Below are 22,915 nucleotides of genomic sequence, written 5' to 3' on the forward strand. Positions count from 1 at the left end.
TATCATATCCTTGTTCTCACCTGTTTAGCATCATGTGTAAATATAACTATATTTACTTGGTATTTATTGTTTAAACTATGGACTATCATATCCTTGTTCTCACCTGTTTAGCATCATGTGTAAATATAACTATATTTACTTGGTATTCATTGTTTAAACTATGGACTATCATATCCTTGTTCTCACCTGTTTAGCATCATGTGTAAATGTGACTGCAGTTACTTGGTATTCATTGTTTAAACTGTGGACAGGTAATCTTTGACGCCTAAAAAAATCATTTAAGTTACAACTGAAAAAGATTTTAAACGGTTTTGATCGCTTTGAATCGTTTAACTGCTTTTTTAGTTATCAATATGAATTCTTCCCGTAGTTCAGACTTTTTGTTGTTGACAGAATGATTGAACAATACAATAAAATTTAACAACATGATTTCTCCAAATAAAACATAGAAAATTCACAGGTTTTTAACCCCCCCCCCCCCCCCCATTACAAATTAATTTCAAATAATTGTAGGTACTAAAGTACTAAAGAGTACCCGCGACCGTGGCTCAACACGTAGCGCATCAGCACGTCGTCGGGAAGGTGATAGGTTCGAATCTCGGTCCGACACCGCGTCATAACTAAAGACGTTTAAAATGCTTCCTACTGCTGCTATGTCAGGTGCGCGGCCTATGCTCAATTTGTGGAGTGAAAAGGGCTTGTTACTGTTTACTAAAGTATTATTTCTTTTATTTGGTTGTCTAATAATTAAATCAAATGCCTTGTATGTAGGTAATTAAAACAAAATGAAATGGATACTCAATAAGGTAAAATAGCAAACCATAATCTAATATTTTTGATGTACAGAAAGTTTATTTTTGCACAAAACTTTAATAGAAAGTGTATTGACAAAGATCTATTTCTGTAATAAAATAAATCTTTACATAAGGTATCTACAGCCGAAAATTGTTTATGCGGCTTCATTCCGTGTTCTTAAAAAAGTACGGCTGTAAAATAAAATAATGATTTCTTTGAGAATGCGACTTAATAATGTTTAGATGACTTAGTTTCAAAATGCATAAAATTGACGGAGCGGCTGTGGATACAGTTCCTGCTTTACATCAACCACTTCAGATATTTAGATATTTCTTAGAAATAGCATTTCTTTTGTGGATAAATCTTTTATTAAACTATAAAGTTCGTATTGGTAAACATGAGCATTAAGTGGACATGGTTAGATAGTATATCAAATACAATCTTTTGGTAAAAATATGTTAGTTCTCAATACAACATACACTTCACCTTCTTCATTAAGGAATGCGCAAAATGACAGCTTAATTAGTCTCGTATTAAAAGTAGAGACTTCGTCCCTTACTCTCAAGAGTGACGAATGGACAAAACCTTGTTCTAGAGAAGCTCCGCAGCTTAAAACTGTACCTGTCCCAAACTCTGACATGACAATCATCACCTCCAGACACAATGAGGGGTCTCTCATCTCTGGCCACTGCAACTGTGTTCACCATTCCCTCGTGACCTTTAAACCTCTTGATTCTCTGTCCTAAATAAGCAGGGATATAGTGATTTGCCAATGCAATAAATGATAAATCATTCATCCTTCCAAATAGTCCAAAAACCAAAATTTTGACAACAATAATGAAAAAAAAAACAAATGGTTTCTTTTAATTACAACACATGAGTCAAAACTCTTTGCCTAATTTGATTATTCATTTCTTAACTTACATGATAATCTACCCTAAAATATGTAAAGTACCTGTCATTGTATCAAAAACACCCACTGTCTTATCTGTGCTAGCTGTGTAGATTGTGTCTCCATCCTGAAAAGACAGGTAAGGTTTGTATAATAACTTTTAATTTATGGGCGTTGTAGGTAAAGGAAAAATGAAAGGCACATAATTCGTACTAAAAATATCATTTTAACTACGTACAAATATATTAGATAATGGACAATGTATTGATGTATATCCCCAAAGATAACTAACAAAATTACCCCTTCTGTAGAATTTTTGGCAGAAAAGCTTTGGTACTGTTTGTATGAACAAACTACACAAAATTTGATAAAAGTACCCAAAGTTTTGAAGCCAACCAATGAGAGAAAGTGTCATATGACCTCTTCCTTCAGGGCATAAAAAGAGAAATTGGTAAACCTACATAGTATTACTTAAAATGATTTTCAATTATCATAATTCTTAACAAATCTGTCTAATGTGTTTCACTAAAAATGTTTGTTGTTCCTTAAAAGTAAAAAAATCTAATATAACATTACTTACATCAGTGAAGCAAAGCTGAATGATGGGCCCTGAGTGACCAGTCATGATGCTCACGTTCTCACACTCCCCATACACGTTCCAGAGGTAGACCAACCTCTCCATGCCTGCGCTGGCCAACCAGTTACCAGAGGGATGGAATTTGGCGGTGTATATCTCGGCCTTGTGCCCACTGAAATTAAACAATAATGTGCGAAAACTAAAATAATACTAACTTACTTTATGCAAATTATTAAGGGTAATTTTACATCAATTGAAATCAATAGCCTAAAACCTGCCTAATATAAAGAAACAGGTCAGTTTGAAAATTACCTGATCCTGAGATTCCAAGTAATTCATGAAATATGGACATTTGTGTATTTCGTAACAGATAAATAACAAATTAAAATAATATTTGATATAAAGCTTTTTTTGCATGTATTGTCAATGAATAATATTTCTTCAAATTTCCTGTTTTTTTATTACAATTTATTTATCTTTATCTTTTTAAAATCTATCGAAAATCACAAACAATAATTCAATATGTAATAAGCTTCAAAGGACGGAATTAAGCAAACTCTACCTACTTAAAGAGCAACTGCTCTCCTCAAAGGAAATAAATTCTAATGCTTATATAAAAACATGTATGGTGGTATAAATGCACGCGAAACTTTGAAGGTAAACAAAAAATTCCTCGAATTCCCACTCAACATGATTATTCTTCGTGGTATAAATAAAAACTACACAGAATCCATACTAATATCATGTAAATCATAAAATTTTTACACCATCAAGGACAGAATTTCCATAAGTAGTTTTTAAATAAAACATGGACTGATTTCATAAGCTATAGAGAAGGTGTAGGTAAAGTACACAAACCAGTCTTCATCAGAAATTTTAAGTCAATTATCTTATAGCAAGAGAGTAAATATTTCCCAATTTCCCTTTTAGAGTTATGGACAATAATGAACAAAGTAAGTTAAGAAATGGGCGACTTTTGTCAAGCGATTTCTTTAAAAAAAAAAATCTGGTTAACTTAATAAGTAATCAGGAATTGCTTTTTCTCAAAAGCGATTCTGAGGGGTAGCTGTCATGATATTGCAAGCTGCGGCTTGCAAATATATATATGCAAAGCCAAAGGGAGCTAGTTGGCATTTGAATCTTGCATAGCTAGGTTCGCCCCCTGTAGCTGTAGGCTCGAGTCCCTAGGTGTGGACGCCACAGTTACTTTAAAAATCCAATCCTGGATAATTATACATTTATCAGTTATATAATTTTGCTTATTTTACCATTTGTGTATTCAATAAAGTTGATCAACTAAAATAAAGTGAAGTTATTTGATGGTAAGAATAGCTAGTCTTCTCTATAATTAGCTATTGTCTGCTATACGTCCATAATAAACGTGTCTGCCAAACTTGACATAAACACTCTTGATTACGCATTTCCAACTATAGACGTATCAGTTATTACGTTTTGAAAATCTATTTTTGTCAAATGAAACAAAATATTATTACCTACTGAATATTTTCCGGAGGAAAATATAGGAAAAACAAAGTGACTTGTCAAACTTTCATTATGTTATGGAAGACAAAATAATTTACATTTTTAAAATATGTCTATAAATATGGTTATTTAACCTAAGGTGAAAATAAAATATTATATGAAAACATACCTAAAATAAATGATTTTAAAAGAATTTTTGCATAAGAGTATTTTCGATTATATATACCACCTTGTACACACTTCCCCCATCCCCTAATTTTAAAAACTTATTTTTGGGTAGGAGAGAAAACCCTGCGTGGCTGTTCTAAACCTAACCTTATCTACTTGCCTAACAAAAACAGAAACATCAAAATCGCGATTTTGCACTTGCATTAATGGTGAATGTCATCCAATGCCAAGTGTTTGCTTGTATATTTCACAATGTAAAATACATTTGTAGCATGGGACTAGACTGAAGCCACTATGAACATTCATTTATTAACACAGGTATACAAGGATAAATGAATGAATGACAAATTAATACAAAATTATATGTGACTGAGTAAACTCTATTTTTCAGAAGTATCACTTTATTACAGGGAAGCTTTACGCTGGACCTGGGTTGTTAATGGAGAATAATCAACAGCACGATAATAGCTGAAAGTAGCGTAGCAATAAAAAGCTATAACAAGAAAAACAACGGTAAGTATCAAACAGTAATTTCCAGTTTTTTTACCTTCCATAATTAAAGAGTAGCTGCACCTTGAAAATACAATAAACCCAGGGCAAATTCTTAGAAGCAAATATTCTAAATAAAGTCCTAACTTTGAAACCTTTTCCTTTATCCCAGCAAATTAATACATTTTAACTTCCTGTGTCCATCCATTTGCATATTATGCGAGTCCTCCATACAAATGTTGCCCAATTATTGTCTCATTTATGTGATGAATATACCCGGAGTTCAGGTCTACCCCCTGATTGATGGCCTTATTTTGTTTATTTTGCATATTATATTATACATTTTCGAACTTTAGTAGGTAGCTAGAAAAAGTATGTAGTAGGTATAAGTTTATGCATATAAATTTTCCTGGGATTAAAAGTAAATTAAACCAATCTAAGAGTATAATTTAACAATCTTAACCCGTTTCGTATAAACTACTTTAATTATAAATCTTAATGTTTGATTTTAACTTTATTTGATGAAAGCAAAATAAAACACTGATTCAAAGTAGTATAATTTGGCAAGAAAAAGCAAAAAAAAAAACGGCAGGAGTGGTGTTTCCTCCGCCGTTTCTTCACCCGCCCTAAAGTAGAAATTAAATACTCCTTTTAAGTGGAAAAATACAAGTTACACCACTTATTTCCTCAATTTTCTATGCTTATATTGTATTGTTTCATATGCAAGATATGTCTTTTCTTAGGTTCAATGCATTGCTTGCACAACTAGATGCAAATAGTGCCACGGGGAATTATTGTCAGCACATTTTTTGACAAGTCTTGCTAATTGTGCTGTGCAAGTTACTATTAGTTGTTAGTTTGAATTTGTGTATCTTTGACTTTACCAAGGTGTTCGATAACCTACAATAACATCACAGAGCTATCTAATCAAATGTCGTCTTTTTACCTGAGAAGCATGATGGGGGCCTCCATATTTGAAGTTCTAGCTGGGGCAGCCTCCATGATGGCACGGGATCGATTCCCAACCACAACCTAAATTAGAGTTAAAGTTATAAGATAATAAAAAGAGTAAGAATGGGAAATTCGGATGAAATTATCCAAAATACATTATTTTTTAGCCCCGCAAAACCGTCAGATAGTATATATGTCTAAAAATGAACTACAACTTACGCTGTAACCATTTTGTATTGGCGCTACAAAGTTGTAAAATATTGATGGGTTGGTAGGATATTCCATTAGAAAAGCTTCGCTTAGTATAACAATATATTATCTTTAAGACTACATTATATAGATACAATAAAAGATACAGGTCGATAAATAAAAATATTATAAACCAAGTAAATAAACACTATAAAGTAATTGGGTTATCCTTGTAATAACATTTATCTTTTTTCTCTTCTCGGTCAGTTTTTTTATAATCTACAATCATTTGTGAAGCGAAGCTTCTTTACAATTAGTAACGTTTTGCAGTTACATTTTTCAGAGATGGGTTTTTAAAAGATGCCGCGTTTTTCTCGACATTTTTTACGCTATGAATAACAAGCGCGGCATTCGCGAAATCTAAACAGAGTGTACAACTATTCATTTAATTGTTTCGCTTTTGTTGGTACAGCCTTGTTACAAGAAAAACAAAATATCTTAAATCCATTTTTGCTGCATATCAATTAATATATCTTTTTAGAGCTATATTAGACATTATACAAATGGCTAAAATAATAATTTTAAAATTTTGAATTCTTAAGTTGTATACTCTGTTTAGATTTCGCGAATGCCGCGCTTGTTATTCATAGCGTAAAAAATGTCGAGAAAAAACGCAGCATCTTTTAAAAACCCATCTCAGCAATCAGGAGCTGTTTAAAATTCAAACATTAAATACTTAGCCTCTCAATTAAAAGTTTAAAGGGGCAGTGACGAAGGTTTTGTTTAGGTTCTCATTCATGTAATATGTAAGAAAATATATATCAGTATTAGAGCAAACACGGGAACAAAAAAACAAATTAAAAAATTCTCATTGAAAAATGCTATGATTTACAACAATGGATATTTGCATCCTAGCTTGCATTGACCTCTTTATATACAGAGGAATAAGTATTTTATTTTATTCATAGAAAGTCTAGCACTAAATAAATGTTTTAGATGAATGAATGAATATGATAATGATTATTCTTATTATCGATACGTAACATACTTTTTTCTTTGGTAACTTACAAATATTAAGAAAAATAAAATATTTGCCAGTGTCCTCTCCTTCTATGAACCTATCAACTCTACGATATGTGTAATTTAATAACAATGGGTATTACATCACACAAGAGTTATCAGACAACCAACTCTTCTAATTTTTTCGCAAGTCTTACAACCTATCAATTTCGCGACTGACATAGCAGTAGTCTCAAAAAATGGATGACGCAAAAGACATTAATGAAGCAAGAAAAAGAATTCAATTACAATGCAGTTGAAATTATAGCAGGCGTTTATTAGTGTAAGGCCCAGGATGCACCAGCCTTTAATGAGATAATTAGGATTAAAGCAATACCCTTTAAAAACGTGGAGTACAACTACAACCTGCCCACCTCTCTAGGGCTAATTTGTTGTATTAGTTAATTTTAGTTGGGTAAAAATAGCCACGCATAATTAAGGGCTGTCGCAGGAAAAATAATGGCGGTTTGACCTTTCTTTTTCACGTTTTATTACAGAGATGCTTCGATTATAATACTACACCCTGTTGTCCTAGGGATAACTATTCCAAAAATCAGATGAATAAGATAATTATATCATACAAAAATATGGAAGCATATTTTAAATGAATGCAAGGACTCTCTGGTAACGATTATAGAGTTGCAACACTTCCTTAATCATAACTAACTGTTAGAGGAATCACCTTGCAAAGCTTAAAAACGAATGGATAATTCTAACATGTATAAGTTAATTAACGAAAAGAGCTATCTGTTACGGACGTACATACAGATGTGTCGACCACAATTATAGAAAAGCTTGGTTTTCAAAAGAAATTCAAGGAAAGGGGTGGGTAAAGGTAGCCTAACTGTTAAATTCGAGATGACACCGGCTTATATTAATTACCATTTCCCACTTACACACACACACACACACACACATATGTGGCTTGTATAATGATCACTAATATTATATAAGTGTTCAATTATGTAACACAAGCAGTTGCACCCCTAGCATCTATTATAAATATTATGTATCAGGTTAAGTATTTACTTTATTTAAATGTGACATAAAAATGCATGTGTCTAAATCAGCGCATAATCTATGCAAAAAGCCTGCAGGTTTTTATCTGCAAACATTTTCACATTTTTTTTATAATATTGGCAATATTTATATGAGATTATGCCTCAATTTTATTCATGAGATTTTTAGCATATTGGTTGTATAGGAGGTGGCTGCACATGGTCCTACAAAAACACTATTTTATATCACATTTTTAAAATTGGACTTAATTTTAATCCTTATATTCTATAAATCGCTTTTTTGTCATGAAAAAAGTGAAGCATTCAATGGAAATCAATATTAGGATTTATTTGTCCTTTTATAATATTCTTTCATGATACCTATTGTTTTCTGAACATGATAATAGTTATTTCTCGTATCGTATTATAAACAGCTTTCCACGAATATAAAATGTAAAATTATAAGATTAAAACTATTTTTTTTAGCCCCGAGGTGCCGAAGCTACCAGAACACTTTTTTTGGTATTTATGGTCATTATATCATAAAAGGAATGAAACAGCGCGCCCATTGAATTTTTTTTTTAAAAGTGGTAATTCTGAGTCGGTGTAATGTACAATTATAAGATTAAAACCAGTTTTTTTTGCCCGAAGATGCCGAAAGCACGGGCTATAAAATGGTTTTAATCTTATGATTGAACATTTTTATATTTGTAGGGTAGCGTGGGGTTATTCCAGTCACCTTTTTGCTTCAACCTAAAAAAAACATACTCCCAAAACCCTTTTCCGGTTTTTTGATCGAAAATGAATGATAAGGCAATAAGGAAGAAGCCTGTCTTAGTCCAATTAAGATCTCGCAACTAGAAGTCGGTAAAAATCGGCCTAAAGGGAGGCGGGTGGCCTATACCGAAATTACCCAACGCGTGGGGTAATTCCGGTAACTTGACTGAGGGGGGGGGGGTACACCCACTTAAAATAATTTTTTTCAAAATTTTAAACTATGAATGAAAAGCTGAGGTTTAAATATTAGAACCCATATCCTGTAGAGTTTTTGTTAGGGAATGCAAAGAGCTTTCTATAGACACCTTAAACACCTTTCTAGCTCAATCCTAGCCGATTTGACATAAAAATCCAATCCGGGCAAAAATCGCAAACACCCTCTTATACGAAAAAAAAATGCTGACCGGAATATCCCAACTTTTTTTTAATGAAAAAAAATTATAAAAAATAAAGTTAGAACAATGCCTTTAATTGCAAACAATAACTGAAGGCCATAGTTTTCATTTACAAAAACCCTGAGGACGCATTTTTTCACAATTTTAGGTTTAACACGGCCTATTTGGAAATTTTCCCCCAATTTTTTTGGCTATTTTTGAGGGCAAAGAAATCATAGAAGGAGTGGTCTGGCAAACATTTGCTGAAGTAACAAATGAAAGAATAGGCAATAAACTACAACTTTGCTTTTCTGAAGATCAAAACATCGTTAAAAAAAGTTTTAAAAGTTGGTAGGGGTGACCGGAATTGACCCCCCCCCCCCTACCGCAATTAACCCACGCTACCCCATATAATACGATGCTTATCATATTTTTTTGTATGGATGAAAACCGGTTCCAATCCCCTGGATATCAATTGGTTTCGAATAAATACAAGAAAAAAAATATAACATTTTGTAGCACCTTATGGCTGGTTGAGATGTCTGTGCATACAATTCTTTGCACGTAGTTCTGACCATAATAAGAATCTCAGGATAATACTCTTGTTTCAGCTTTTTTTTACTGCAAAGTTACTCTTAAAATGATGTTATTTTATGATTGCTTTTTTTATAGTTCTTAAAATATGAAGTTATCTGATGAAAATTGACTTTAAACAATATAGGTAACAAAGACTCGTGAACAAGTAAACAGTTCACAGTGATTTTCCAGGGGAAGGGGAAAGAAGCATTGAGAGGAAGAAAAAAGTGCAAGGCAGTTCTAACTCAAATCCTGTTGTAGGGGAGGAGGGGGGTGGGGGTGTTGATACCCCTTTCCGAACTTCACTAGATAAGACTATTGCTTTTGTAGGATAAAATTGGCCATTTGACTGACATATAAAAGCTTAAAACTTATTTTTGCCACTAACGAAAATAAGCATTCTTTCTTGTATTTTTTTTTCTTTTTATCAAATTCTACATAAGAAAGAGTCTATGTACATAATGCATATTATAGAAAAGAGAGAGAGAGAGAGAGAGAGAGAGAGAGAGAGAGAGAGAGAGAGAGAGAGAGAGAGAGAGAGAGAGAGAGAGAGAGAGAGAGAGAGAGAGAGAGAGAGAGAGAGAGAGAGAGAGAGAGAGAGAGAGAGAGAGAGAGAGAGAGAGAGAGAGAGAGAGAGAGAGAGAGAGAGAGAGAGAGAGAGAGAGAGAGAGAAAGAAAGAGTGAATGAAAGAGACATTGTTTGTGGAATGATTGATTATCCTGGGTAAGTTATGGTTAATATTCTGTACAAGTGCCCTATTTCAGTGCATTACTCAGCCAGAAAGAGCCATAAAAAGTTTATTTTTAGCATCATATAATGCTATTGTTCTACATGGAATTTTTATTTGTATTGTATTTATACGTTTTAAATAGCCAAACACAGGAATTATTTGAGTCTAGGACAATTTAGTCAAGCAAGCAAAATAGCAGCAAGAAGCAAATAATATTTCAATGATCGTATTAAAATAATAATGAAAATCTTTTTTGAAATACCAAAGCTTTTGAAGGTATACCTAATAAAGAGTGTGTAAAAAAATGAAATCGTTTTAAAACCACAAATTGCGTGGCTACAAGTAGTTGTGCTTTAAAACATTTAGTTTAAGAAAATTTTGATTTTGGTGTTAATAGGAATAAGAGGAACTTGATAATAATCATTAATAAACATTACACAATACGCATCGCATTACATTGTGCAATAAATATATTAATAAATACTAAATACATCCCACACTTAATTGTATAATTAACAAGTAAAGACATATACACTAATTTACATATCTAAGTATAAACATCAATACAACATTGTGTAAAGTTTTCATGGCATTAAACTTGGGTTATATTTAACAGGACAAAGGTTAACTGTGAAGATGGGATGTGATTTAAATTATCAATAGACGACTAAGGGACAACATTTTTCATGGAACTCCCCCCCCTCACCCTCCCTTAAATAACAGTGTTAATTTTGCTTTCCTCATTTTTACTTATTTTATGCTAACTTTACATAATATCAGTAAAGCAAAACATAAGTCACATTTTTTATGGATCACACCTCCCCCCCCCTCCATCTCCCAAAGAAAAATTAAATCCAATATAGTGTAAAAGACGGACATAAAGAAAAAAAATTAGTTATAAAATAGAAGCTTATGGGCCATTTAAATCTTCACATCAACATTTACATATTAAGAATACGATGGTTTCCCTTAAATGTAGCTTTCAGACAGACGAAGGGACATTTAGAGTTATACAGTAGCATCGCTTTTAACAACATTTAACTCACCATCTCTCCTCTGGACTTCTTGGAGACCGGCATTATCGCCAACTCCTGGGCAGCGCGTTTTTCTGGCATTTTACAATATTTTTTTACTTCTGAAAATTTATCTAGAATTAATTTTTGGTGGTAAAAATAGCCAATTTTTTTTTTGTTGAAAAGTTGGAAAAAAAACAAGGAAAATAAACTAGTTGTACTGACAATGAATTGAATTATAATTGTGAATGTTAATGTAGTATTAACTAACCCATCACTTCCACACTGCATGAGCTGGATATATTACAGAATATCAGGGATACCAAAATGGACAATTATTTTTATTTTCCATCATTTAATGTGATTAAAATTATGAACCTTTGGTAGTATTGGTAAACTTAGGGAAAGAAAGGGTTGAAGATTGATTTATTATTATTATTAATTACGTACACTCCCTACATGGTAAATACAAACAATAGTAGCTATGTATATTATTCAGTTAGTTATATAACTGTTCATTTGATATTGGTTTCTTTGAATGTTTGTAAAACAAAAAGTTAAAAAATTAAACAAGAAATGCGCAAAACTACGTTTTGAATTGTTATCTACACACATAATTTAAGGATATTAACATGAAAACAATAAAAACTTATTTTGCCTAGATTTTAGCAGGCTTAGTACAAATAATATCATCCATATTTTAGTCTTCAACAATTATTGTAAAAAACACAATTCATATTGCAAATTAGCTCAATCTTCAGAACACTTGTTTGTTATAATGATATTCTTCTATCCAGTTAGTATGCAGTGTTCCTAAGTCTGAGAGATTTACCAAGGGTTAGGTTTAATTGGTTTGCCCGGGTTGAATAGGGGTGGATCTTGCAGGTACAGAGGATCTATTACTTTTGTAGACATATAGCCTGAGGTAATACATTCATCATTTATTGATACATATTTTTTCTACAAAGTAGCAGGGATCCCAAAGAGATGATACAATGGCTGAAAAGGGAATAGTAGCTTTCGTAAAATTCCGTGAAGTTGTAAGATTCCAGTCAAATGCGCTTATTAGGTCAAACTGTTTGTAAATATGCGTTTGGTCAACTTTAAGAACAGTTAGACATAATAAGCGCATTTGACTGGAAGCTTGCTTACAATTTAGGGAATATTGCGAAAGCTATTATTTCCTTTTTGTACATCACCAATAAGGATACCTAAAATTATAATCAGTGTTTGAAACGTTTGAACAGCTAATCAATATTCAATAAAAAACTCCAAAGTTGTTAAGCCAACGAATAAGAAAACGCCAACTGATTATAACTTTTTGGGGTCCAGTGTAATATACAGTCCAATGTCCCCACCCTCTCTCATGAAGTAGAGCACCAGCAATCTATTTTTATTAGGTATAATTAGAAAAATTTAAATGTTTTTAACAAGATTTTTTTTTTCATTTTTCACAACAAATTCTTTTAACGAACAGACGTACAATTTATATATAAATGTTGCACTACTTAAAAAAAAGAGGTTTTATTAGTTTGTTAATGCAATATAATAGAATTCTATTCTAAAGCAGGATTTATCTTAATAAATCTTTTTTTGCACATCAATTAATTGATGTTCTTATTATTGTTCTGTATTAGAGAGGATTGTGGAAATAACAAGAATAACTACTTCCAGAAGAAGCGTAGCTAGGAACCAAATTCAGAAAATTTATTAAATGTATATAGCTATTAAAACTGACAAAAACGTTAAAGTTCAAGAAGACCTAGAGACAGACGGGTCTAAAGCTTATACAGTAGCCGCGCTTATAAAAAAAAAGATGAATGTTTTCCTGCAGCTCGAGAACGTGTAACTTCCAACTCCACAATTCCCTGAAAATAAAGAAATAGCATAAAAACAATATTAAAAAATGAAATAAAGTTATGCATGATAAATTAAAGAAAGTCTGCAAGAAATATACCGATCTAACAGTTTAAAGACTGCCACAAGTGGACCTAATACCCCAAATTTGAAGCCTTTAGCTTCAATGACAAAAAAGTTGTAGGCATTTTAATTCGATATTTTGATAGATGAAAATATTTAAAGTTTTCTATTGCTTATATTCTTGTGAAGTACCCATCGTCCTTCGTTGCTATAATGTGACTTTTCTATGTTAATCATGTTATAGTGGGGTTTAAGGGGGGGGGGGGGAAGTTCTGACACATTTGCGTAAACGGTGAGTATAGGCTTTATCTTTGGACTGAGAGGATAGGTTATTAGGGATAAAATCATTCTTATATGATGAATTTCCCCCAGATTTAAGATTTTTTGGATAGGCCTCCAGGTTCCGGAGCTTCAGGCCTCAAGGTGGTCTCTGTACAGATAAAAATGAAAAAAAAAAAAAATTTTAAGTTTAAAATCAACTTATAAAACAAAATATGCATATTTTTTCTTCAAATATGTGAATAATATTAAAAAAGATGCATATTTTGTTTTATAAGTTGACCTGTAACTTTAAAAAAAAAATTTTTTTTTTTCACTTTTACCTGTACAGATACCACCTGGAGGCCGGGAGCTCCGGAACCTGGAGGCCTATCCAAAAAATCTTAAATCTGGGGGAAATTCATCATATAAGAATGATTTTATCCCTAATAGCCTATCCTCTCAGTCCAAAGATAAAGCCTATACTCACCGTTTACGCAAATGTGTAATGTGTCAGAACTTCCCCCCCCCCCTTGGATGATTGGGTATTTGCCTTGGCCCCGTTCTGTTGGAATGTGATTAGCTACCGTCACCTAGGATGTCTATATCTTTTAAATATTTGCATAAATACTGACGGACATGGCCTTAAAAAGATTAGAATATCTTCATTCCTCTCACAATTATATTTTCCAAGAAAAAATAACTAAATTCCCTGTAATCCTATTTCAAACAATCATTTCATAATGGGTGTATAATTGATTTATAAGGAAAGAGGAAACAATAAGAATAGTTATTTATTGTATCGTTTTATAGACAGCTTTCCGCGGATAGTAAAATTAAAAAATTATAATATTAAACCAGTTTGGTTAGCCACGAGAAGCTGAAGACCCGGACTAACAAAGCGGGTATTAATTTTATGATTATTATGTCTTTTTTTCTGTATGGCTGAGATACGGTTCTAATCCAGTGTATATTAAACGGTTTGTAAGCCATACTGGAATAGTTATTTCTCGCATCGAATTATAAAAGGCTTTCCGCGGATATAGAATGCCTGCGGCACCTCGGGGCTAAAAAAACTAGTTTTTATCTTATAATTTTTTATATTCGTAGAAAGCTGAATATAATACGATGCTAGACATAGTTTTTTTCGTTTGGAGGAGAACCGGTTCCTATCCACCGGATTCGAATGAATACGAGAAATAATATTATTTTTTTTTCGGTTTAATTTACTTGACAAAAGCAAATTAATAATGTAATTCTTTTTTATTTTAATAAAATGATATTAACTACCTAGTAGTTTCCCCCTAACATATTGGATCCATTTCGAATCTTTATCACTGCATTGTGGGGGACGGTAAGAAAAGCCCAAAATTTTACAATCGGATTAAAAAACAGCTAACAAAAGCAAAGATTTAAAAAGTTAAAGACAATAAAGATTTTTTTACTATATTAGGTATTTTATCATTCGCGGAATATTATGTATAATGCGAAACAATTACTGATCTGTATGGACCAGAAGAAGTTTCAATCCAGCAGCGGCTAATTATCAGTTTCGAAGCCATACTGGTTAACAAATTATAATTCTTACGGGACACACATCCAGCTACTTTAGCATACATATTTAAAAATACCTGCATATATTTGCACAGTCCAGTGATGTGTGACTGATATACATGGCCCGTGTGCGGTGAAACAAACTGAGACAGCAGCTTTGGATTTTTATAGCTGGGTAAAATATTCTCCTCGTATTGGCGGGGACAAAGGACGCACATTTTTGGTTCCTAAAAAATCAAAGATTAATTTAAGAAAATTTATTAAGTAGAATTAGATTTTTTTAAATCACCGATGTCTAAAGGGTAATAATAATAATATTTACCTTAGAATATGGATCATCAATGTCTACAGGGTGATCACAGCAAGACTTCTGCTGGACTGTTGATAAAAATTCATCTTCCACAGATTCAAACTAAAATCATTAGACAATCAAAACATTTAGTTTTTAATAGCTAGCAATATAATCTATAATAGAAGTCCGTTCGGTTGAAACTTAAGATCTTGCTAATGCTAACAATGATTTGCTTTGCAGAAGGGACACCATCCACCCAAAAAATGTCCAGGGGTGTATATTCTACATGGGATCCCCTGCTCAGGGGGGGGGGGGGGGGGAAATAAAAAAAAGTGGTTGGAGGGAAAAAAAATGTAAAAATTAAGAAAACTGAAAACATTTTTTCCATTTCCCCCTCCTCCTTGGTGAAAAAAACTTTTTAAAAAGTGTGGTAGGAGGGATAAAATAAATAAAATATAGAGTTCTTTAAATATTTTTCCAATTTTCCCCTACTTGGTGAGAAAAATCTGGGGGGGGGGGGGGGGGAAGAAAAATAAAAAAATTTGTAGCAGGGGAAAAAAAATAAATCTTTTGCAGAATATACACCCCTGAAAATGTCCCCTCCCTTTATATACAGAAAATCCGCTTAAACAATGCTAACTACATTCTGATAACTATAAGTGGGGTAAAATTGCTTTCAAAATTGTTCTCATATAAACACACTGTATATAGAAAATCCAAATCAAGTTACATAAAATTATAAAAATATCTTAAATGTTTGAGTGTTGTAATAGCAAAGAGAAATGTGTTTTTTTTTTATGATGATCCAATAAGTATTAAGCAGACTAGACGACAGGGATGACTTGTAGAGTATTTCGTTACTAAAACGAAAGAAACAACACCTAACCAACATTGTTTCTTTTGAAAGAGTTTTTTATATAAAATATTTTTCAACCTATTTTTTAATAAAAATACAATATCCTAAGACATGAAGATATATTTAGATTTTAGCAATCATTTTTAATTCATTTGATTGTTTCTTGTAGAAGTGAATCAAGCAATATATTAGCTTGGTCGTTTTAAAATGAAAAAAATCTTACTTGATTAATGGGATGGGGAGTCTTGGCAATGGGGGAAGTCATCACAATTGGAGGTTTTTTCCACCATGGGGCTGATAATTTTTCTTTCTTCCATTCTGGTATCTTTCTTTGTCTCTTCCCATTTCTCTTACATAACACGCTGCTGCTGTGAAAGCTGCTTACTGAAAAATTATTTGTCGTCATTCTTTAAAGGGTTAGGTAACTAACATAGAAAAAATTCTATTACTAATTGTGTTATTAATCAAAATTACAATATAAGAACATGGATGGCTTTAAATAACACAATAAGAAGAAATTGATAATAATTACAGTTTAGATGAAGTATTAAATAACAGTTACTTCACTACGACAATTATTTCATTTTGGTTAGATACAAGGTGACTGATGAACATACCGAGAAACTTATATTTAGAGCTACAGATAATCTATTTCAATTTTATATAAAAGACAAATCTTTAACAAGAATTGGATGTTACATTTCTTAACAAAACTTTTCTTTCTCAACTTTGATCAACCAGAATGAGTTGGTAGTTAAAAAGATTTTGTGCAATTGTATATGTATGTAAATATATACATATATATTCTAGCGGCTACGCCCCCTAGAAGCCTCTAGGGGCAATTAAAGTTAGAGGGGTAAAAACTACACCTGCCCTAACCCATTTTTAATTTGTGTTTTAAAAAGAAAAAGTAGCAAAAATTATTATTTTTTTTGGGGGTGGGGGCAATTTTTGTTAGGGGGGCAAAGATACCCTCCCCCAAAATAGTTAAAAACCTTCCCTGAACATATAAGAAGCTTCATTGAAAAGGAGAACCATATCGGTTCAGCGGTTAGCGAGATCCATCGCTACAGACAAAAAAATATCTTACTACTTTATATAATAGGATAGGATTATAATACCCTTTATGTACATTGTACTTCCCTTCATGGAGCAAAAGATGGCCCAAAATACCCCTTACTTTAAAATTAACTGGCTAATAGTTTTTTTTTACTGTTAATTTGTAAAACCCAATCATGATTACTTGTCCTCGGTTTTGGAGCTATCGAATGGTAGAACAAGTTTATAAACATGGTGGAGGGGGGCAGTATTACTTACACCACATGTTACACGCTCTTTCTAGGAAAAACGGACACTTTGCTTTAATCTTATTAGTTTAAATAATCTACTACTATCTACTTATAAGACCAATATTTAACATATAGAAAAAAATCTTATTAGTTTAAATAATAGGACTATCTACTTATCCCCTTGCCTCAAGGGGGGCAGCAGGAAAATGGTCTAAACCCAAAACATTTATAAAGCTTCCCTGAAAACTACAACTAATTCGCACAACATTTTAAGAGATCTTTAACATCAAACAGAAAAACATTATTACTTTAGAGTATAGGATAAAATACTAACCTATAAAATTAAAAGAAAAATTAATATTTTTTTGGGCCAGATTACCCCCAGAACTCCCCCTCAGACACAACATTGCCATTTTCTGAAAACAACACACAATTACCAATGCAAAAATACATAAAAAGTTGAAAACGTAAATATTAATCCACCTATTATTAAGCAAGGATCTTGTAGATTTGTAAAGAGAAATATAAAATTTACATTTTCCCTTTTCTAATATTTTGATATAAATAAAATAATGTGAGTAAATAACAGAGAGAAAAGTTTCCTGGATTTTCTTGCCTATTTTGGATGGAACACATTTTTTACTTCAGAAAAGTAAAAAATAAGGTAAATCAAAAACTTTTTTCTCTCAAATAAACATTTAATAAAACACGCAAAATCAGGTAGTGATGATCATATTAACAATTAACAAAACGGTTTTTTTAACAATCTTTTAAGGATAAAATATTATAAATAAATAGGTATTAACTTCAAAAAACACGACATAACTAAATTTTAAATGCATTTTTTGCTGTTTAATTAGTAAATTTTAAATATCTAATTTCAAACTGGTTTATCTTAAAAATTTGCTTGTAAAAAATGGTGTAAAAAGTCCTAAACAACCAAGTCAGTGGTGCTAATGATTCAACCAATAAAGTTGACGACAATGAGGTGAAGGATGACATGGGCGAAGATAAAGTCAGCGAATCCTCTCTCCGGGGAGATGCTGATAAACTGGCTCTTGTTGGCTGGGTTCACCTGTAATAATAATCAGATTATTAATTACCAGGGATCTAAAGCGATAAGACAATGGTCAATAAATTGATGTACAATGAACAAATTGTACATCCAAAATTCAGACCTCTTACTATGACCCTACTTGGGTTCTTAAGAGAATACAAACAATAAACAATAATAAACAAGGATGATACATAAAATTATCCCTTCTGTAGATTATTATTAGTGGTTGAAACGTTTGGATACTGAACTTAATAAACCAACCAGTCAAAATTCAGTTGAAAACCTCAAAGTTATTAAGCCAACGAATAAGAAAACTGATATAAAACTTTGGGACTAGTGTAATAAACAGCCCAATGTCTCCTCCCTCCAGAGACCACCTGGAGGCCTGGAGCTCCGGAACCTGGATGCCTATCTAAAAAATCTTAAAACTTCGTGAAATTCATCATATAAGAATGATTATATCATTAATAACCTATCCTCTCAGTCCAAAGATAAAGCCTAGGTGCCAGGTTTACGCAAATGTGTCAAAACTTCCCTCCTCCCCTTACAGACAAATTTAACTGAATCATAATTTTCAAGTCAAATTTTTGGTCTTTTATTGCAAATGCATTGAAATTATAAGATTAAAACCCCTGAATGGCCGAGACTCGAGAATTGTCAGTAATACGATGCTATACATGATTTTGAAAACCGGATCTAATCTAGTAGATATTAATCGGTTTCGAAGGCATCCTTGAAAATATCTTAATTTTCTATTCTCATACTTCGCATGAAATAGAAGAAAAAGCACTGGCCTAGTACAAACTGAAAGAACATTTGGATCTACTGCAGTTCACGGTAAAATATTGCTGGTAAGCAATATTTCCAAAAATCTATGAATTTTAAAGGCTGCTAGCTGCCAAACAGCTGAACGTACAGATCATGCCCGCACACTGTTTTAAGCGGCTTAAGAAGGCCTACAAATAATCTGGAAAAGCCATATATCAATGATGCTTAATTATCTCGCAGTGCAGAGAAATGCGCGAAAAAGACCTATTTTATGCGTTTTTCTTCAGTGAAGCTTTCCCTGCACATAATTGGATCTTGGCTATTCCAGATTATTTGTTTACTTTCATATGCCGCTTAAAATGGTGGTCAGGTATGATCTGTACGTTTAGCCGTTTGGCAGCTAGCAGCCCTTAAAATTCATAGATTTTTGGAAATATTGCTTACCAGCAATATTTTACCGTGAACTGCAGTAGATCCGAACATTTTAATAAATTGCTTGTATGTAAGTCTGACAACAATCTACATACAAAATATTCATATTTTGTATAAATAATACATAAGATCTACCTATCAAGGAGGAATAGGGATGTGAAGAAAAAAAACTAATCTTATCTCAAACTATTATGCACATTATCAGCATCGAATCAGCATGTTGCCAACTCTGATTCTTATAGATCTTTTAGTATCAAAATTGAAAAAATTATTTTCTCGTATTCATTCGAATCCGGTGGATAGGAACCGGTTCTCATCCATACGAAAAACCTATGTCTAGCATCGTATTATATCCAGCTTTCTACGAATATAGAAATATACAATTATAAGATTAAAACCAGTTTTTTAACCCGTGCCTTCAGCACCTCGGGGCTAAAAAAACTGGGTTTAACCTTATAATTGTACATTCTATATCCGCGGAAAGCTGTTTATGATACGATGCGAGAAATAACTATTATTTTATTATTATTATATCCCATTGTTCCTGTATCCCTGTATGTAAATATAAATGAGAAGAAATATAAAAACTACAGCTGAATCTTAGAAGGAAAATCATACAACATATTATGTTTTTACATAAATATTCATTAACCAAGGTAAAATATATACAAAGTTAACTCGGTATTAATCCAGGACAACGTTTTTTGTTCGATGGGCGGGGGGGAAAAAAATATGGTGTATGAAACGCCTAAAATTCAATTGTGTAACTTTTTTTGTATTTCTGATTTTTTTATATAATATTATTACCTTACTTTTTAAATGGAAAGGGGTTAAATCTAGCATATTTTTCAAAATGTTTGAACGTCCTTACGCAATGCCATTCTTATAAAAATTAAATGGATATAATTTGTTTAGGGTACAAACAAGGAGAAGTGGGTAAGGAGCAGTAAAGTGGAGTAAAGAAATAGTTTGACAGAATGAAAAAGCTGAATATCCATATGCAACATTTTTATGTAATTCTTAAGTTTTTCTTGCGTTTAATCTTGGATGAATATTGTTTAAACCATTACTGTAAAATAAATTCTCAGTTTACAGGGTAGTCAAACATTTCTTGAGAAGAGCTGAATACAGAACCCAACTAATTGAAATGGTTCACATGCTTAAAAAAATTATACTATCTTATAAGAACTAGGGTTGGCAATCCGTATCCGAATCCGGGATCCGGAATCCGCCCAATTTTTGGTCAATTTTGGAATCCTAATCCTGAAACCGTTTATTAATAGCGGATTCGGATTCGGAAGGCTATAATTAGCGTCTTGAGTTTTTTCTTTCAACTCCCCCTTTTTGAAGGCAAAGATTATCATCATTATATAAAAAATCTTTTAAAATCTGGTTCGATTCTCGAAAGTGAATTATAGAGAACACCAAGAACATTGATTTTTAGGACATATGTAGCACTTAAATTTTAAATTTAAAAAAATTTTTGCTAGAATCCGGAATCCGAATCCTCCAAAAATAAGAATCCGGAATCCGCCATATTTAGGACGGATTCTTGTAAGAATCCGAATCCGGTCCAAAAATTTGACGGATTGGCATCGCTAATAAGAACCAAGAAAAAAGTTAATGACCTAATCTACAATCTAGTTTTTTGATAAAATCGAAAAAAATTATTTGTTAAGCTAATTTCATAGGTACACAGTGTATAAAAGTTATGAAATTTTCTTACTAGAAAGTAATTTCTGTGGGCGAAATTTATAGGAATTGGCAAATATTTTCCAGCTAAAGGATTAGCACTCAATTTTATTAGTTATATTATCATCCTACCCAAATTATAATCTTTCTATTATTCCTTTGGACAAAGAGTATATTACAAAGTAAATAAGTAAAGTAGCTTATTCAAAATTGAATCTGATTTACAGCGTATTTTTTTGGCTGACTCGTATCGAACTAATACAGATACCACATATTTAAAGTATACCTATAGGAACTGAACAAAAATAAGGGGGGGGGGGGGGGGGGTTATGCAACCATCTTGTAATCAATGATTAAATGGCACTTAGAATTCGAATTTTGATCATGAATATGAATAATCCTTGGTAGGTCAATTTTCCCTGAATTGAAGAAAAAATTGGAAAAGTAACGGCTAACGGCTGGCGGCTTAGCCGTTTTGCCATTTTTTGGCTATCTTAAGAGCAAATAAGTCATGAAACCACATAATACTTTTTGTCGCTCAAAAACCTTATCAAACGGTTCTAGCCGGTAGCTGTTGGTACTAGAAATTTAAAAAATGGTTATTGCTATCATTTAAAATGAATTAAACCAAAAATATGTTCTTAAAAGTTGATTCCTACGTAATTAACGATAAATTTGCCCTGAAAATAGGCAAAAAACGGCTGAACGGCTGAGCCGCCAGCCGTTACTTTTCCAACTTTTTGTTCGATTTAGGGAAAATAGACCTACCAAGGATTACTAATGTAAAATTTCAGATCGAAATTCGATTTCTAAGTGCCATTTAATCATTGATTACGAGATGGTTGCATTAACCCCCCCCCCCCCTCTCCTTAGTCACAATTTTGGACCCAATGGTCGTTGTTTTATACATTACTATGAAACATTATTCACGAAACATCCCCAATTAATTACCTGAAGCCTGAGACAGACCCCCAGAATGAAAGATGCTACGCTGGAGATGAAGCCACTAAGAAATGCATTGAAGGGGAAAGTTCCGACCAGGCAGCAGTACACAAACTAAAACATATATTTGTGTTACACCAAATCTAGATTAAGACATTCTTAAAAAAACTGGTGAAATTCCTTTTGCATTTTACTACTAAATTGTCAGTGAAAAGGAGCGCAGCCACTAGAAGATACAATGGCATAATGACAATTGTAAAGCAAAATATGGCGAGTATATTTTGTTAAGAAAATCTTAGAAAAAGGAAAATAAAATACTCTTTAAAAGCGTAATCGTAATACAAGAATATCCCAAAAGATATAAAAATAAAACATGTTAAAAGAAACACAAATAATGTTGTATATAAGCTAGTAATCGATCTAGCATGCCAATTCATGGTCAAATCTAGATGAAACTTTGTTGAATTATGTAGTATGTGATCATATTTAATCCATAAATAAGATCCGAGAAAATCACGTTTCCCCTAAAGCGTTAAGGACTGACTGACAAAGTGAATCATAGAGTAGCTTCGCTTCTAAAAAAGTAAATATTAGTATCAAGTTATTGCAGCTATAGACAAGCTGTTAAGTGTCCAATACCTGAAAAACGCCAGTGAAGAAGATATAGGTGAGGTAGGCATCAATGATCTTCAACTTCCTGGGGGTGTTGTTAGTGTAGTCGTCCAGGAACTTGTTGACAACAGTGGTCAGACTGGTGGCAGACATTTTTAATTTGAATTTATAG

General features: G+C 32.5%; 4 protein-coding genes across 10 annotated transcripts in view; all 4 read right to left on the minus strand.

The window, feature by feature from the left end:
* The window catches only part of LOC145335175 (uncharacterized), a 118,983-nt gene extending 102,836 nt beyond the window's left edge, over positions 1-16,147 (minus strand). For all 7 annotated transcript variants that reach the window (XM_080180951.1, XM_080180937.1, XM_080180914.1 and 4 more), the window contains exon 1: positions 16,113-16,147. The gene's annotated coding sequence lies outside the window, so the exon portion shown is untranslated. The remainder of the gene's footprint in view (positions 1-16,112) is intronic.
* LOC145312375 (U5 small nuclear ribonucleoprotein 40 kDa protein-like) lies at positions 169-11,173 on the minus strand. The gene is made up of 6 exons (XM_080151614.1): positions 11,105-11,173; positions 5,350-5,435; positions 2,268-2,436; positions 1,751-1,814; positions 1,417-1,537; positions 169-265 (listed from the first exon to the last, which is right to left on the minus strand). The coding sequence occupies exons 1-6, from the start codon at positions 11,171-11,173 to the stop codon at positions 169-171; spliced, it is 606 nt and encodes a 201-aa protein (XP_080007740.1).
* mRpS18C (mitochondrial ribosomal protein S18C) lies at positions 11,261-17,680 on the minus strand. The gene is made up of 6 exons (XM_080181018.1): positions 17,575-17,680; positions 16,175-16,335; positions 15,126-15,215; positions 14,881-15,030; positions 12,899-12,939; positions 11,261-11,990 (listed from the first exon to the last, which is right to left on the minus strand). Exons 1-6 carry the CDS (start codon positions 17,651-17,653, stop codon positions 11,900-11,902), a joined length of 612 nt encoding a protein of 203 aa, XP_080037144.1. The 5' UTR covers positions 17,654-17,680; the 3' UTR covers positions 11,261-11,899.
* Positions 17,653-22,906, minus strand: Dad1 (dolichyl-diphosphooligosaccharide--protein glycosyltransferase subunit). Its single transcript, XM_080181038.1, has 3 exons — positions 22,771-22,906; positions 22,141-22,245; positions 17,653-18,315 (listed from the first exon to the last, which is right to left on the minus strand). Exons 1-3 carry the CDS (start codon positions 22,894-22,896, stop codon positions 18,202-18,204), a joined length of 345 nt encoding a protein of 114 aa, XP_080037164.1. The 5' UTR covers positions 22,897-22,906; the 3' UTR covers positions 17,653-18,201.
* Positions 22,907-22,915: the final 9 nt, after the last annotated feature.

This window comes from Acartia tonsa, chromosome 2, assembly GCF_053477335.1.
Source record: "Acartia tonsa isolate MP-2025a chromosome 2, ASM5347733v1, whole genome shotgun sequence".
Taxonomy (NCBI): Eukaryota; Metazoa; Arthropoda; class Copepoda; order Calanoida; family Acartiidae; genus Acartia; species Acartia tonsa.

What these genes read in the sequence shown, in the direction of transcription:
- LOC145312375 (XM_080151614.1), bottom strand. Translation starts at nt 11,173, where the DNA reads ATGCCAGAAAAACGCGCTGCCCAGGAGTTGGCGATAATGCCGGTCTCC. An exon ending in AGAAGTCCAGAGGAGAGATG is followed by an intron (nt 5,436 to 11,104) that starts GTGAGTTAAATG and finishes ACTCTAATTTAG; the next exon opens with GTTGTGGTTGGGAATCGATC. An exon ending in GCCCCCATCATGCTTCTCAG is followed by an intron (nt 2,437 to 5,349) that starts GTAAAAAGACGA and finishes GTTTAATTTCAG; the next exon opens with TGGGCACAAGGCCGAGATAT.
- mRpS18C (XM_080181018.1), bottom strand. Translation starts at nt 17,653, where the DNA reads ATGGCAATGTTGTGTCTGAGGGGGAGTTCTGGGGGTAATCTGGCCCAA. An exon ending in TTTTTCTTTTAATTTTATAG is followed by an intron (nt 16,336 to 17,574) that starts GTTAGTATTTTA and finishes ATAATTTTTCAG; the next exon opens with TAAGCAGCTTTCACAGCAGC. An exon ending in GACTGTGCAAATATATGCAG is followed by an intron (nt 12,940 to 14,880) that starts GTATTTTTAAAT and finishes CTTTATTTTCAG; the next exon opens with GGAATTGTGGAGTTGGAAGT.
- Dad1 (XM_080181038.1), bottom strand. Translation starts at nt 22,896, where the DNA reads ATGTCTGCCACCAGTCTGACCACTGTTGTCAACAAGTTCCTGGACGAC. An exon ending in TCTTCACTGGCGTTTTTCAG is followed by an intron (nt 22,246 to 22,770) that starts GTATTGGACACT and finishes TATATGTTTTAG; the next exon opens with TTTGTGTACTGCTGCCTGGT. An exon ending in GGGTCTGTCTCAGGCTTCAG is followed by an intron (nt 18,316 to 22,140) that starts GTAATTAATTGG and finishes TTATTATTACAG; the next exon opens with GTGAACCCAGCCAACAAGAG.